Source organism: Anarrhichthys ocellatus, unplaced genomic scaffold (genome assembly GCF_004355925.1).
Source record: "Anarrhichthys ocellatus isolate YVR2014 unplaced genomic scaffold, GSC_Weel_1.0 scaffold36, whole genome shotgun sequence".
Classification (NCBI taxonomy): Eukaryota; Metazoa; Chordata; class Actinopteri; order Perciformes; family Anarhichadidae; genus Anarrhichthys; species Anarrhichthys ocellatus.
This window is the reverse complement of record NW_022280066.1, coordinates 4,084,856-4,101,507: the sequence shown is the minus strand read 5'-3', so window position 1 is coordinate 4,101,507 and position 16,652 is coordinate 4,084,856. Positions and strand designations below refer to the sequence as shown.

The 16,652-nt window shown below is 44.7% G+C and overlaps 1 protein-coding gene across 6 annotated transcripts in view; it reads right to left on the bottom strand.

Moving 5' to 3' along the window:
- kiaa1109 (KIAA1109 ortholog) overlaps positions 1 to 16,652 on the bottom strand; it is a 71,701-nt gene that overhangs the window by 27,196 nt on the left and 27,853 nt on the right. For 4 of the 6 annotated variants that reach the window (XM_031866681.1, XM_031866683.1, XM_031866684.1 and 1 more), the window contains exons 35-54: positions 16,224 to 16,351; positions 14,932 to 15,134; positions 14,647 to 14,847; positions 14,306 to 14,517; positions 13,433 to 13,584; positions 12,756 to 12,906; positions 12,466 to 12,618; positions 12,005 to 12,245; positions 11,660 to 11,808; positions 10,346 to 10,589; positions 9,567 to 9,728; positions 7,828 to 8,012; positions 7,431 to 7,606; positions 6,718 to 7,297; positions 5,592 to 5,790; positions 4,223 to 4,486; positions 3,981 to 4,074; positions 2,722 to 2,772; positions 1,962 to 2,168; positions 48 to 283 (exon numbers count right to left, since the gene is read on the bottom strand). In XM_031866681.1, the coding sequence (XP_031722541.1) occupies positions 48 to 283; positions 1,962 to 2,168; positions 2,722 to 2,772; positions 3,981 to 4,074; positions 4,223 to 4,486; positions 5,592 to 5,790; positions 6,718 to 7,297; positions 7,431 to 7,606; positions 7,828 to 8,012; positions 9,567 to 9,728; positions 10,346 to 10,589; positions 11,660 to 11,808; positions 12,005 to 12,245; positions 12,466 to 12,618; positions 12,756 to 12,906; positions 13,433 to 13,584; positions 14,306 to 14,517; positions 14,647 to 14,847; positions 14,932 to 15,134; positions 16,224 to 16,351 (3,988 nt within the window). The remainder of the gene's footprint in view (positions 1 to 47; positions 284 to 1,961; positions 2,169 to 2,721; positions 2,773 to 3,980; positions 4,075 to 4,222; positions 4,487 to 5,591; positions 5,791 to 6,717; positions 7,298 to 7,430; positions 7,607 to 7,827; positions 8,013 to 9,566; positions 9,729 to 10,345; positions 10,590 to 11,659; positions 11,809 to 12,004; positions 12,246 to 12,465; positions 12,619 to 12,755; positions 12,907 to 13,432; positions 13,585 to 14,305; positions 14,518 to 14,646; positions 14,848 to 14,931; positions 15,135 to 16,223; positions 16,352 to 16,652) is intronic. The other 2 variants (XM_031866685.1, XM_031866682.1) reach the window with 2 other exon arrangements.

Below are 16,652 nucleotides of genomic sequence, written 5' to 3'. Positions count from 1 at the left end.
CACACACACACACACACACACACACACACACACACACACACACACACCTGTCATGCCATGGCTCTTCATGCGACCCATTTTGTACTCTGCTTTCAGCGAGGGCAGCAGAGCGGCCCCGATGGTGATGCCATCTATCATGGCGCTGAACTTGAGGACGATGGGCTTCTTCTCCAGGCCTTCGGGGAGCTGAGGGAACTCGTTGGCTTCCACGGGGGTCTGATTGATGCTGGAGGCTTTGTCCGAGGGTTGGGGGGTTGGGGTGTCCTCCCTATTAGGAGGCTGACTGTAAGGGGAGGAAATAAAAAATGTTCAGCCACTCAGTCAGGATTGTACGATGGCAAAGACATGTGCATATTCTCTGAGATTGGAGAGGTAAATTAACGGGAAAACACATTTATGAGAACAACACACATATTCACTGAGATTATGAGGTCAAACATTTTGGAAAGATTGTTTTTTTTTTTTGGTCGAGGTTGGATAAACTTCATCAAACCACAAACACGAGGCCCTGAGTGCAAAATATGTACGTATGACTTAGTATCCACCTATGTTATGTAAAAGAGGAGCACGGAAACTAAAGGTTTTATCTGATAAAGCATCGGGAAAATTAAATGCAAAACAGTTCCAGAATGAGGATAAAGTTCAATCCATACCGATGTCAGCATTATGCCGGATAAAATAGCACGGACACAGGACATAAAAGACAACACGTATGTGTATGTTTGGATTCTCTCAGAGGCCATCCTTACCATAAGAACACTGATTTAAAACACAACAAAATCAACCCGGCTGCCCTTACTGCGGTTTTGCACTCGGCAGCTCCAATTTCCTCGTGTTGTTGAATTTTTCCCCCTAAAATGATCACTTTAATCTTGGAAATTGTTCCCAAACTATAAACCACCTTTCCCGGCTCCGTTTCTTCTTCTTTTTTTCTTCCTTTGTCATCTACATAAGGTGTTGACTTCATGAAGGTGAGGCTCTATCCAGTAACTGTTGCTGTGTTAATGGCTGGCCTGGATTTGGCATGCAGTGTATAAGTGCTCATCAGTGTAAATTATTGCGGTTGGAAGTGACGAACACACTGGAAAATTGCTGCTATTATTTGTAGATTGTGTGTGTGTGTGTGTTATTACCGAGAGCTTTGCCGATACGGGCTCATATTGCTGTGAACATCAAATTATAGAAAAGTTGTTTAATATCCCAAGCACACCTACAACTCTATAAATATGTTAACATAATTATGAATATTACCATGGAAACAGACCACACACACAAACAGGCTTTGGAAGCCGTTAACTGGCAACAGTGTGGATGTGCTGCAGTGACCCATCCCTTACGGAGATGAAAGACTTCTTATGAGGAGTTTATTGAACGTAGATTACAATCTAATGACATTAGCGAGTTGCATGATGGATTCATTTGGAATTTTAAATATAGTTGGAAGTGTACAACATTTTAATGTCAGTTTCTCATTACTTTTAAACGCTATGAACGAGCCACTTGTGCGCCACTCGGGGACATGTTTGGGCTCTTTAATTTTTCAATTACTTTGGCCGTGTTGATGCATATGGCATACATTCTGACAAGGCTGGGAGTTTCTTTTCTAATTTAGAAGTTCAACCTCAGCGCCTGTAATAAACTGTGTGGGCAAAATAAAGACACTCGGGCCCGTTAGGATAAATATGTCCCCATCGAAACCGACCAAAACCACGGCCATCAGAGCATCAAGCATTCCATTATATCAGCTTATTATGGGAAACAAACGGGCATTTAAAGGGTTAAAATTCGAAAAAATAAAAAAGATTTTTGGTAATTACGATCAGGACTGATGCTAGTCAAAAGATTTAACTAAAACAATATTAGAATAATAGTGATATATAATATATGATGGGGATATTGGTGTCCTCTAAAGACATCAGAGCACTGAGAGTTCAAAGACAGATAAAATGAAGGGCACATACACGTTGGAGGGCTGGCGGATGAGGTCAGAGATTTGCTTGGAGAGCTGGTGGGAGCTGCGGACCATCATGCTGTGCAGCGTCGCCGGGTGCTGGGGGATGTTGATCATGATGCCCCCCACTTTGAAGACGGCTGCATTGTTGGTCTTCAGCCCTCGCTGGGCGCTGTACAGGGCCTGGGACTTGGCGATGTTGCATTTGACCACCGTCCTGAAACACAAGAGTAAAAACGGGGAATGAGCAACAAGACGCTTGTATTTTCAGGCGATGTGGACATGCGAGTGGACGTGCAGCTGAAGTGGAAGAACTGAGAGGACACGGAACAGTGAAAGACCATGCAGAGTCAGGACGGCAGTCAGTTTGCTGGGCACAGGTGGAATGAGCAAATCATAACGGTGACACACGCTCCACTATGGATGAAGAAGGCAATGAATTCAACACTATGGAGGTCGAATGAAAGGTCTTACGCAGACATTTCTGTTGTCATCCATCTATAATCTTAGATGGTTTATGAATACGATATTCTACTGAAATATCAGACTAAGGGATTTCAATATATACTGTAAACATTAAGGGAAGAGTCAAAAATAAAGAGACACACCAATAACTTAACCTTAACCGAATAAAGAAATCCTGCTTTCATAAACACAGTGAACATCTGAACAAGTCCTGAGGAACCTTTCACTGAAAGTACACATGGATGACGGACGGATGAAGGATGTGCACTAATGCACGGGAACCCTAAACGGTGGCAGTAACATACAGAAACTCTTGTTTAGCTGTGCTGGTGGGAGATGTTGGGAAATCCTCCAGTCTATGCAAGTAGTTGGAAGAGAAAGCCGAGGAATGTAAGGAACAAAAAAAAAAAAAAGAGGAAGAAGAAGAGCAGAAGAAAGTGTGAAACAGTTCTGAGACAGTCATCTACAAGCAAGAACATTGAGGAGTCACTCCAAGCTAAATTGTGATGGATGTTTATGATGAAAAATACTCTGGATTAATAAAGTGTGAATAAAATAAGCCATAAAGGATAACCAGAGTTAACTTAATCTGGAAGAAAACATCTCAAAACAACTGCCGACTGTGACCCATTCATTTAGATCGGAGCCTGTTGCTGAATATCGCTTAATCAACGTCTTTGTTTGCAAACTGTGTTTATTTGAAGCGTACAGGAGAGTAGGAAAAATATGCCAATAGCACCGCAATCAGTCTTACTTCCATCTGAGCTTCATACATGAGTAGCAACTACAGAGTGCCAAGTAGTACGTAGGCATGTACAGAATCAAACAGACACACGGGTGCAGCTCAGAGCATGCAGGATGAAGATAGGATTGAGTCTCGGCTGCATTTTCACAGTGAGAACATCTGTTAAATAGAATGAGATGAAAAAAAAAAAAAAAAAAGAGAGAAGCTTCGTATTGAAGCAGCAGAAGTTCTAAACTGAATAAAAGCAGCATCAGTCTGTCTCAATGCATGACTACGAGGCTTGTAACCTGATTAGGGTGGTTATGTTTTGAGGAAATTGCTTGCAGTAAAAACAAAAAGCGCTGTTAAACCCCCCCGCTGGAAATGAGTCAGTAATTGGCTCCCTCTGAGCGCCAGAAAAACGCCACATGCCATCTTTTTTGTTTAAACTCAGGGATTTCACAAAAGTTACTTGACATTAAATCATCTACGTAAGAGTACTGCTGCTGTGTACTCGTGCAAGTAGAAGGAACTCTTCCCCGACTCGACTCACCATTTTGAAATCAATGAGTCTTAAAAAAAAAAAAAAGGTCAATATTCATTTTGGCGAAAATGTAACACTTATGAAATCAAACAGTTGTTCTCTTGGATAGCACAAAACAATAAAAGAATGTTATCATTTATAATTAAATAGTAAAAACACTAACTCATTAGAGGGTTAGGATCAATATGCTATTCAAAGAATTTTCTTTCCCATAAAAAAAGTCTTTATATTAAAATAAAACTAAGTGTTAAAATCACTCCTCTAATAAGCAGAAGTTAAGAAGTCTTTGTACGTACTGGATGTCAGGAGTTATGCCCTCCAGGAGAACAATGTTTACCCCTCCTATGTGAGCCGATGCACACGTCTCAGTCATTTTCTGGTGCAGGATATCTGCCGACACGTGAACAGAAAAAAGAACACTGCATCAAACAGAAGAAACTTTGAATAAAAGGTCAGTAGTAACAGGCACTATTTAGCTGAAAGTGACTGATGAGGTTAGACTCATTTCCATCGATACCCACACAGGCGTCGGCCTCACCTTTCATCTTCTCCTTCAGGGTGAAACTCCCGTGGATCTTCTTCAGCTCGGCCTCCATGGTCAGCCCGCCGATGTCGGCCTCCAGGTGGGTGCGGTTCACCATGCCGATGCCGAACACTATGAGCGTGACGTGCTGGGGCTCGGAGCTCACCAGGCTGCGCCGCCGCCCGCCCGCGCCGGGGGGCTTGTTGGGCGTGGTGGGGTCCTGCTGCTCATTCTCGTAGATCACTTTGCAGAGCGACTCCGAGGGCCGACGCCCGCCTTCTGCGGGGAAAAGAGAGGGGAAGCAAAGCACACGTGTGGAGGAGATCCAGAGTCAAGTTTCAACCACTGTAGGAGCGCGTGAAACAAAAGCCCCCAGGTAGTTATGGCCGCTGTTGTGTGATATCATCAGTGCACGAGAAGAGGATCATGGGGGTCACAGGCGCATGGTTTGTATGCAGGTGCACGCACTGGTTTCTTTTTGTCTTATTCGTGCAGGTTTAGAGGCCGCAACAGCCGCGCAATCCTTTTGTGAAGTGGTGGGTCGTAACGCCGGGTTCACACTAGACATCTGTGTGTGTGTTTCTGTTCGCGCTCTCTGTTTGGATGCAACTGACAAATATGTGGAATAAGTACACAATATAAAAACCGGGCTATTTCTAATACATATAGAGGAGGGATGTGGAAATGGGATGGAAAGTAGGGGAGGGAATCGGGGGAATTTCAGGAGAACTTCAGGAGAACAGCATGGAGAGAGGAGTGAACTCAAAAGTGTGCGTGAGATGCATATTCTGCCATATCAGAATCAGACCCTGTATATCATATGTTATATATCATTTATACTGTTTGTAGTAGATTATCAGTATGTTTCTTGCCAGATTCGTTCACGGCATGCTGAGAAAATAGACCGGGCGTTGAAACTTGTCGCTGAACATGGCAAGCCGGTCACGCTCATATTGCGACCATTTGCTTCCACATCCAGCTTGAACGCGGCGGAATATCAGGATCAATTAAATAGAAATGCTTCATTCATAGAGCAACTACAAAGTAGAGGAGCAGATAACTGCAGAGTTATGATGTATTAACTAGGAGCACATTATTAATGACAATGAATAACAACTATTAACAAAATAACAGCAGCTGGGTATTGACTTTTGTATCACGAGAAAATGGAAGCAGTATAAATATGAAGGAAATGTGTCTGGAGAGAATTAAGAGCAGAGGGTGCAGGTGAGATGAAGAAAAGGGAGGAAATCAGTAAAGGAAAAGTACAGGAAGCGATGTCTTCAAAACATAATGTGTGGAACCAAAAGCGTGCGAAGTAAAGCCGAATGGGATGAAGGACGGGGAACTAGGAAGTGGATGAGTGCTGGAAGCCGATTCCCACCTGAGAGGCAGTTCTCCGGGGAGCTTTTCTCCAGGATGCCGGTGGGATCGGAGATGAGCGAGTAGAAGTTGAGCAGCTTGTACATGTTCTGCCAGCATTCTGCCGACGGCTCGCTCTGCTCCGACACCGTGATGGAGTCCGAGTCGTCCATCTGGATGGCCATGTGGTCCGCCACGTCACGGGAGCCCTTCCTCGACACCTGAAGGCGTTACACAAACGGTCCGGAAATGTCACGATACGCATCGCGGGTAAATAAACAGCCTCGGCCGACTCATGTCTTCTGCTATTGCCCTGCTGTTTACTGCGACGGCGTAGTTATGAGCCTGTAGGCCGTCACGACAGAGATCTCTGGAATTACATCCGGCTACTCGTGACGTTCACTTCGGTAAACAGGAGAGTTATTTCTGCAGAGAGAGATAACCGAGTTACTCTCTAAAAGCTCTGGTTCATCTGTGGAAGTCTGTCACAAGTCCCTCTGACTTTGATAAAAAAGTCTTCACTTAATAAAACAACAAAAACAAAACATTGGCTTCTTCAAGTTTGAAGGTTTCAACCGTCAAAATAAAGAATGCTCTGCTGTGAATCCATCAATCAATCAATCAAGACAGATTCTACCACTTTAATTATTGTCTGAAAACTAAAGACTGAATAGAATACTTTGTAACCAACACCTGACGCTGTGTTTCAGTGAATGGTGCCCGTTCTGAGAAAATCTTATTATCTTGTGGCTCCCTCTAGAGTTCGAGTGGAAAATGACAGATTCAGAAGGATTGTTGTGATTTCACTGATCATATTAAAAAGGTCTGGACAGAGGAATATTAGAGACATTTTAACATTTTTTTTTTTTTTTAAAGTTTAAAGTTGTGGATTCAAAAACAGGCAGTCGGGCTACTGGACTCGTGTTGAAACTGGAACATTTTCAAATATGAAAACAAACATTCTGAACAGGTTCCAATTTTTTTTTTTCCTGTTGCAGCGTCATCAATATCTGACAGAAAACAAACTTCGACCCATTTAGAGTGTGTATGTGTCGAGGTTGGATGTCCACCCTTCTTTAAATATATGCTTCTGACCTGTGCTTTGAGAAGATGACTCCTCAAAAGGCTAAAATCTTTCTTATTGTTACCTTAGAGGTGCGTCGCTCTGAACGGCCGAGGGACGTGCGTCCTCGAGGCTCCCTTCTCCCCAGCGTGTCCATGGCTGACGGAGGCCCATTGGGTGGTAAACCCCCGGCCATGCCTGCTCCTCCCGCTCCGGCCACCCCTCTCTTGCTCTTCAGGGTTTGGGTCCCGCTGCGCCCCGCCCCGTTGAGGCTGCCCCGGGAGCTGCGGCTAAAGTCGGAGGACCTGAAGTGACGGTACGGCCGCGCCTTGAAGGTGGGCGTCGGGGAGGCCGAGCCGGCGGTGTAGCGGCTCAGCTTGATGTCCGTCTGCGTGGCCTTGATGTCGTCGATCATGGTGCTGAACTGGTGGATGAGGCGCACCAGGGCCATGTCCACGCGCTGGCTGATGGCCTGGCAGGCCGTGGTGAAGTCACAGTGGAACGTGTTGTAGTGGCGGCGGTTGAGGTCGTGGAAGGACAGCGGGGCGGCGGTGGGGCCCTGCGGGGCGCTGGTCGACTTCTCCATCACCACGGCGTTCAGGCTGAACGTCTCAATCAGCAGCGCCGGCTTGAACTCCAGCGGAGGGAGGTTCACCATGCCTTGTCTAAAGACAGAGGGAGGCGGGCGGAGGGTTAACGTCTGTACAAAGCGGACACTCTAAACTAAAACACATTACGGAAAAATATCAGAAACGAATGAATGCTCGAGTCATTTACTGTTTCTACGATATATCTCACCTCCTGGATCTTTTGTTTTTCCGCTCTTTGGAGGTGTCGGAGTCGACGATGTCTGCTCGGAGGCACTCGAGGTTGCCAGAAAAAGACAGGTGCTCTCCGAAATACATCTTGTAACTAAGAGGAGTGGCGTCTTGGGCCTGGATGCCTGTGTAGCTCAGCAAAGGCTTGAAAACAACCTGAGGGTGGGCAACAGACAGAGGCGCAAAAAATGAAGACAACTGTATGAGCCCTGCAGAGAAAGAGTTTGCAACACCCACGCTGTGAAAACACGAATCAAGGACAAACAATGTAAATACAATAGGGACTCCTTTTTTTTTTATAATTGCCTGCTTGGTGGCAGTTTAGACATCAAGCACAACAAATGACAAAGGACGCCGGACAGGCGTATCCACGGCACCTGAGCGTCGGCCAGCTGAACAGCAGTGGGGCACTGGTTGCCCTCCTCAACGTCGTCCATCTCGTCCTGGCTGGTGCTGTGCTGGGAGTGCTGGGAGGGAGTCCCGTCCAGGGTGTTCTGGTCGCTGGACAGCACTGTGTTGAAGTCCGACGCCGAGGGGATCGTGGGCAGGTTACACGTGCCACCTGTGAGGGGGGTGGGGGGGTGGAGGAGACGTTTTGGGATGCATGCCGTGTAAGAACTAAGTGTTTCCTGTAGGATACCTGCACACCAGAGCAAATCGGTGTTAGCGCTACATTACCAGATAATGGACATGTGAATGTACGTTGCAGTGAGTGAATAGAACGCTTCACCTCCTCTCAACAAAAGATGTTAGAGTGAATTAAATGGAAGGCAACCGTCACATCACGGGGGAGTGTTAAGAGCAAATTTATGGCCATTTTATGCACAATCTGGGACTCTAAAGAGCCACATCACATCCTGCTAATGACATTGACCGACACCCGGGGGAGTGGATATAACGACGAAGCTGATCGCCTCGGGCACGGATCCAGCCTTTCACGTGCGATAATCGTACCGACACAATCAGAAGTGCTCCGCTAATTTGTGATGGCAAGATGTACCTTTTCAAAGTAAAGAATAATGAAAATAATAGGCTACAGCCACACTGCTACGTGTTTCAACGCATAGCTTTTTACTACACTCAGGCCAAGTGTCCACACTACTCCAGCATTTTTTTTGACCCCTTTAAAACGGAGGCTTTTGAAAACGATTACCTCGTTTTAGTTTGAAAACTCAGGGGATGCGTTTTAGTCTGGACATTTTGCCGACCTTGCTGTGCATTTAAACTTTGCATTTCATAACGTTACAACTGCCTTCATGTGCAGGAGGGAAGCTATTAGTCAAGCAATTTGGATTGTATTTGCCACTGCTGTGTCCAGTAGCAAGTGAAAGGTCGTGTGATACGCGGTGTGTTAGTGCGGATGGAAATCAGTTCTGAAACAAAATGTTTGACAGCGAGAGAACAACAGGACTTTATCTATCCATCAGAGCTGCACTGCTACAGGCCTGTAGCACAAGGGATTCCAGAGGGTTGAATCAGCTTCCACTTCACTCTTTTGGTATCAAACACATGTTGCATCATTAATATAGGAGTTATAAAGAATTAAAAACTGATGGTGTTGGATTGGGACTCAATATTGACCGATAACCCGACGCTGCGTATCTGTACTGATGGCTGGAAAGGAGAAAGTGAAGTCTGAGCTTTCTAACTGAACGCTATAAGTGGAAGTTTGCATTATTTGCTCAGACTGCTTTGAGATCGACACAGTAATAATTGTTGAATGTATATCTAATCAAGTTCCCTCCAGGGTGAATAACAGGTAATTTTGTTGTATTCACACACCAACAACAGGCTTTTCTGTGGGATGGATTTACGCAGAGTACAAGGTGACTATTGAACTAACAAACGGGGGACAAAACCAACGGCTAGCCGGCTAACTAGTTGATCAACATCATCAGCACAACACTGAGCAATGACCCCTGACCTCCTTCTGGACTGGTAACTGCCGGTAGTGGTTGGTACTGGTAGTGGTTAACCGGAGAATCCAGTGGGTCTAGTGAAACAGCAACAGTACGTGAATCCTGTGCCATGAAAGCTACTGTGAAGCATGAACAGCATTACACCACGACATCTAATCACAAAGAAACAAATACTGTGTCCGCACACAATGTCTGACCTGTCTGCAGGCTGTTGTGCTGGGAGCGGTTAACGGGCGAGTCCTGGGTTACCGCTCCCGTCCTGTTGCCCACAGCGTTGGACATCCAGTTGTAAAAGCTGACCGAGGACGGCTCGGACAGCAGCGGGTGCTCGGTCAGCATGTCCGTCCCTAAACTGTTTCCTGAGACCCCAAAAGAGAGAGATTGAGAGCACATTACATCATGGAACTAAAAAAAAAAAAAAGAAAAAAAAGAACAAACACTGGACAGAACACAGACTGCTGTTCACGGATCATTTTTCATCTTGCATCATCGAGGCACATGTGGTTTATGTCAATTTAAATTTGGGGATTAGAAGTTGTGACAAAGACATGGTTTGTACAATATTTAAGCTCCGACACACACACACACACACGCACACGAGGAATTAAAAATGTTTTCTGTTTACACTTGTTTTCTTATGTAGTTGCCTCTCTGGTGTGTTTTGTTAAGGCGGAGTTGCAAAAGCTTAAATGTAGAATTACTGCTTTCCTGAAGCGAGGGGACATCAGCAGGGGTTGTTGGGAGTGTGAAAGCAGGTAAATAACTCGTGGCAAACTGACTCTGCATATCCGTTCGCTGTGGGCATCCAGGAGGGCCCAAGCTGTGAATATATTTTGGTGCGTTTGTATTCGCATTACTGGACGGTAGAGGTCAGCCTTGCAGCAAAAATGCCAAGAAGACTTTTAACATGCTGTGATACAAAGTGAAGGCCGCTCTGCAGTTTTACCAGAACCTTCCACGTCCTTTGCGTACGCACCTGTGCGAGTGAGGGAGCCGCTCTTGGCGGCGGCGGCGGCGACGGCGGCGGCAGACGGTTCGTTCCTCTGGGGCATGCACTCCAGCAGGTTGTGCAGACTCCGGAAGCTGCCCGTCAGATTACTCAGGAGGCTCTCCTTCCTGGGGCTGTCCTTGGCCGGCAGGCCCGGGCGGCTCACATGGGCGGGTGAGTCAGCTGCCGTGTCGCCGCTGGTGTAGCTCAGCGACTGGTACGGATGGGAGCCCTGCGTGTGACAGACGTACAGATGGTGAAATATATGGTGAAATATATATTTCGAAAGCCAAGAGGGATACCCGGCAACGGACGCGATCCGTTATGGAAATAGTCATACTTTTTTTGATGAAAGAGCTGACTAGCGGATCCTGAGTTGGTATAAACAACTGTAACGTCTCCACTCAGTCCCAGCTCTGATCCATCCTGGCTCTCTGATTATTTCATTGATTAGTTGTTTAACATTTTAGCATTCTTGATTAAACAATTTCTGCTGATCAATTTCCTGTCCAATGACTAATCAATTCATCATAAATCATTTCAACTTCACTGTTTTTGGTTGAGTGTATTTGGTATTACAGCAGCCCCGAGAGGCAGTTGAGGAAAAGTAATTGTGGTGATCCACAAGTCTGATCTAAATAGTTTTCTCTCCTGTGTTGACGACTTAAGAATAAAGAGTTTTGACAGGATAATCTTTCTAAGTTACTTTTTTTGTGATACTCGTTTCGTGCACCACAACCCATGTTCTAGACGGGACTAAAATAATTTGTGTTCTCCCTAAGACACAAAGTCATTCAAAATAATGTGCAATTCAGATTGCATTTAAAAGACAATGAAAACAAACAAATAAGTAGTTTAAGATTAGTAAAAAATGGCATTTTAAGAAGCAATAAAAACAAAAGCAAGCAAATAAAAAGCTACAGGTAAAATATAAGTTATGTATCTAATTAATTGGAAAGCGGTGGTAAATAATAATGTTTTACACCCTGAATTAAACAACAACCCTGAGGTATTTAGGAAGCTTGTTCTACAGGTGGGGAGAATCATCTGAATACAAAGGAGACCACCATACTGAGGGAGGAACCCTAGTGCACTGTGTTTGGGAATGTGAGAAGATGCAAACATTTTGGAAAGAAGTAATAAGTCAAGTGGGCACTTTCCCAAATAATTAAATGAAAATGGTTAATCTCTTTGTGCGTGAGCATATCCATTGCATTTATTAGGTATGCCTGCACACCCATGAAACGCCAACCTGCAGCAGATACGTGAGACCCAGAGAGACACTAGTTCTCAGAGCTGTACCTTTATCCTGAGTGCAGACTCGTTGTGCGCATGGGACTTGGACAGTTTCCTCATGATCTCCACTCCGCTGACGGGACCAGAGTTGGCTTCTTTGGGCGGGGGTCGACTGCATGCTCCCTCCAGCAGCATGGTGTGTTCACTCACTGTGGCTTCACAAAAATAACATCATATAAAACTCCTAGAAGAACCATATGACACTACATCATGTATGACTAAATCTCCTTCCTGCTATTTATAAATCGGCGCAAACACAGAAGTTGAGGTTAGGAGTTTCACGGTCCATCTGTGGTGACAGATGGGCGGGTCAAAAATGGTGTTAGCGCGCTGAAAGCTGCGAGTTCCCACCTGCGTCGAATTCAAATTCGGCTCCGTCGGCGCTGGTGTCACTCTGCAGCGCGGCGCCGTTTTCCAGGCCCAGGATGGTCTCGCCCAGGCTCTGCTCAGGCTCCTTGGGCTTGGCGAGCTGATTGGGCCTCATCAGACCGATAGCTTTGAAGCCCTGAGTTACCACTATAAATTTCATCCACTGCCTGGCCAAAGCAACCAGGCCCTTCTTTAGAGTCACGAGGGCCGGAACCCCGTCATTCTTGGATGGAAAGGATGAGATAAAAAGAACTGGATCAGTGCCACCAGTGAGGGATTAATTAAAAACAGCTAAGCAGAGCCAAGAGCGCTCAAGACCACTTAAAGTAAGTGGTGGTTGTTCTGTGTAAACCTGACTCCAAATGAGACCGTATCAATTTTAGTAGTCAATTAACTAAACACGGAGAGATGGAAAAGAGGAGAGTGGGACGCTTGGCACTCACCATGGTAGCTTCCTCGATGACGGAGTAGTCCGCCTGCTGCAGGTAGCGGTGAAGGATGTTACAGAGCATGCAGGAGGGATTCTCATGCAGGTAGCGGGCTCGTTTAGTCACACGGTTGTACTTGCTCCGGATGGGGATGTGGATGCTCTTTTTCTGTCGGGGGGGAATGACAAAAAAAAAAAAAAAAAAAAAAAAAAAAAAAAGAGGTTAAATTCATCAACGCAGTCAGAGGATACTGGACTTCCCTTATGTGTGTACATTTGATTTGGGTGGACGGGCGCATTGCTGACCTCCAGAGCTTCGGTCATGATGCAGCCCATAACGGCGCACACGCGCAGCGTGCCCTCCATGTCCAGTTTGCGGAGAGAAGATTTGAGCTGGTCGATGGGAACCAACCAGGCTCCAATAGCGGGTGTGGCTGTGCTGAGCAGATTTAACTGCCTGTAAACACAACAGAGAGTCAGAGGATCTTTGATCACCTTTTAGTAACTACTCCTCAATATATCCATGTACTGTATATATATTTTTTCTTTCTCCTGTTTAATATTTTTTATCATGACTTTTGCCATATTTTATCTCACAAGAATTGATTTCTGTTCCTTTATTCTCGACTGAAGTTGACTTCTAATAAAACTCAGACCCTCACTACTGCAGGTACTGAACGTACCTGACCTATTGAGGCTGACATGTCTGCATCAGCAGCAACGTTGTTGATGCAAACAGTTGCCAGGGGACATGAAAGTTATTTTATTTTTCCTAAATGGCTTTTTATTTCATAAAAACCTCTCTCCGGCATTTAATACTGCACTTATGACACAATCTCATACTTGGACCCCAGCCACATGTCACCGTCATGTCTTTCGTCTGAATGTGATTAACAGCTGGTATAGCTTTAGCACAAAGCCTGGACTTACTGTGTGTGAAAGCATTTGCATAAAGAGGTCTGTATATTGCATTGGAGTCGTACCTGGAGATGGCCTGTGAAGGGGAGCGCACGTTAGTGGGCGCAGCAAAACTGAACCAGATCTCTCTGATGGTCAGCTTCATGCTGCTGGAGTCGGGCGGCGGGGGCATGAGGGGGAGGTCCTTCTTCAGGTCATCTGACTCCACCCCTTCATCCTGCACAGCACACAAGAGAATGCCGGGATTTGGAGGAAATGAGTTTCACCAACGCAACGTTTGAAAAGATTTACTCCCGTCCTCTGTGACCGGTTAGGACTTTGATTTGCCATCAAGGCGTGTTTTCAAGATCAGAGTGGATCTCTGCTAGTTTGATGACTTTAATCTCTTTTTCTCACTTATGTATTTTGAATAAATGGAATTCTTTTTTGATACACATTTGAACCAGTCTTATTGAACTCATTTTGCATGAGAAAGAAAATTACTCAAATGTGAATCAAAAGGCTGGCAATAGGCAGCGATGTTTGCACGTTTGCAAAATAAAAATGTAGAAACACAGAACATAAGGGGGAAAAAACAGATAAATACTCCACAATATTAAAATGAGATGGGCCGTAGAGAGTTGATTCTCCATTAAGATGTTCACATTCACCTGCAGTCTCCGTGACATTTAGGAGGGTGAGAGCTTGCCAAGTTACGTTTTAAGCTGACAGCTGCAGATAAAATGAAAAATAATTAATTTTGTCCTCCCATAAGTGAAGGTTTGAGGTCACCGTCAGCAGAGCTCAAAAAGCTTTCATGCGTTTGTCGGCCTCATGAATGTCAGCCTGTGACACTCAAATGTCATGGTACAAATGTTCAGTTCCAGTTGGGTTAAAGCAGATTTGACGTCGTTTTTTTCTTTTTTTGCCAACTCACAGTAGCATCCAACACTTCTCACCTGGTCGTCTGAGTCGGAGTGCTCATTGGCATCAGAGGCGGGGCTGAGGGGGTCATGTGGCAGGTTGTCATCAGAGACGTCGGTGCTGTAGCCGCTGCCCGTCTGAGAGCCTGTCGACCCGTTGGACTTGGACATGCCCGTCTTCCCCCCCGTGTCCGAGCGTCCCATCACGCCAAACGAATTGTAAAGAATGGCTCCCGACTGACGGCCACCTGCAACGCAAAGTGTCACGCGTTCGCAAATCTGCACTCAAATTCTCTTAATTCCCCTCATCTTTACATTTTTTCCATGCCCCTTGGTCTCAACGTGAGGGATGACTTAATGTTGTTATTTGTTTTTACCTTTGACCGTGAGGTTCTCAATGCCACATTCGAACATGATCCAGCCCCATTTCTCAAGAGATGTCGCCGAGCGGCTGAGATCGCCCGCTGTGGCCTGAGCATCGGTTTCATCCACCATGGAGAACTCCTCCAGTTCCTCCAGGCCAAACAGCACTTTGGACTTCTCGAAAGGGATCGCTGTGATGGCACACGTGCCAATGTCTAGGAAAAGCAGAAGAAACAATGCAACTTTTAGTAAAAGGCCAGTGCACCGCTCAGGAAAGACGTGCACCAACCTGACCCAACCTGTGGAGTCGAGGCCTCTCAGCTGGCTGTGGATGCGGTGGATGTTGAGCCTGGCGGCGATCTCTTTGCCTTTCTCGATGCCGGCGTTGGAGCGCAGCGAGCCGGAAGACTGAGGCTGCATTTTGGTGGCCGAGGCATACTTCTCCAGCATGACGGACGGTCGGCCATGTTCCGTGGTGTTGGGCGTCTCCTCCACAATGCCCCTGAAAAAGAGTGGGATGAAAATGTGTGTCTGGATCTGAGCTTGGCTGCCCGTGTGCCTCACGTGAGAGAAGATGTCTAACCAACGGCATTCCTCATCCATCTACCAAATACTCATTACATTTCAGAAATTTAATTCTTTGAATGCCAGTTTGTTTATATAGCACCACTGTTTTTTTTATGAAAAAAATATATATTTTCTGTGTACTACATGCATTTCAAGGAGACCAGGAACATAGCATGTATTTGACCCTTTGAACAAACATGAGAAAATGGCTCAATCTGGTAGAAGATAGTAAAAACAACATTCTTTTAATGTTTTCCAGTTCTTATTCATCTGTTAATATTCTTTAAATGACACTTACTATGTAAGCATGCTTTCTTCTTACTACTTATAATATTTGTAACACTAAGGTTTTCTGTATTTTGCTGTACAATGCATGATTTCAAGCCGTAATGGCAGTGGGATCAAAAATTGGTTATAATGGCGACATTTTTGTCTGAATTTTGGCTACACAGTTTTTTTTTTGTTTTTCTTTACTTCAAAATTCAAAGAAAAAAAATAAACACACACACACATATATCTGTATATATACATATACATATATATATATACATATACATATATATATATATATACACACACACACATATATATACATATACACATATACATATATACACACATACATACATAATACATTTTGGCAAGGGTATATTAACCCAGCCAAAGCAATGAAAAAATTAAAAAGCCTAAATATCTGATGTTTTTGAGTCAAAGAAATAGACTTAATTTAGTTCTATTAGTACAAAACATACATCTACTTTTGGAAATGACAATAAGTAATGAACAGAACAATAAGTATCTCAGTGAATTATTCCTAAAGTTTGCCAGCATACTGAATTGGTTCTAAGGTGAATGATGTACTTTTTTCTAGAGTACCAATCAACCTCAACTGAATGTGCCAGCAGGCATTTTAAAGGATGTATAGCAGTTATATTAGATATTTGTCCAGAGCACATTTACTCCAAACAGATTAGTCATTGCACCCACACACATACACACAAAAGGAGTAGTGGAGAGGCGTTACCTATTCATTCTGAACTGGGTGGCAATCCTGTCGAAGCACAGCGCCACCAGAGACACATGTGTGACGCACTTACTGGAGCACGACGGTGACCCCTCCTCTACAGAAGCCTGCAGGAGGCAAAGATTCACCTGCAGGAAAAACAAACAAATAAACAACTGAACTGAACTGAACTAAACCCCACTGTGCTGTAAAATATTGTTATTCAACTTAAAACCCCCAATGCTGTGGAGATAAATGAAAGCATTGCCCACAAGAATCTCTTTAAAAAGACAAATTACTGTTCCACTGGGATGAATACGGCAATAAAAAGATAAATATACTGCGTGTGAAGCTACTTCTCCCGACTGCAAGATTGTTTTGTTAATTCTCTACATGAAGATAAACAGAAGGCGATAGAAAAATCAATGTTAAAAGAGTTAGAAATGATAC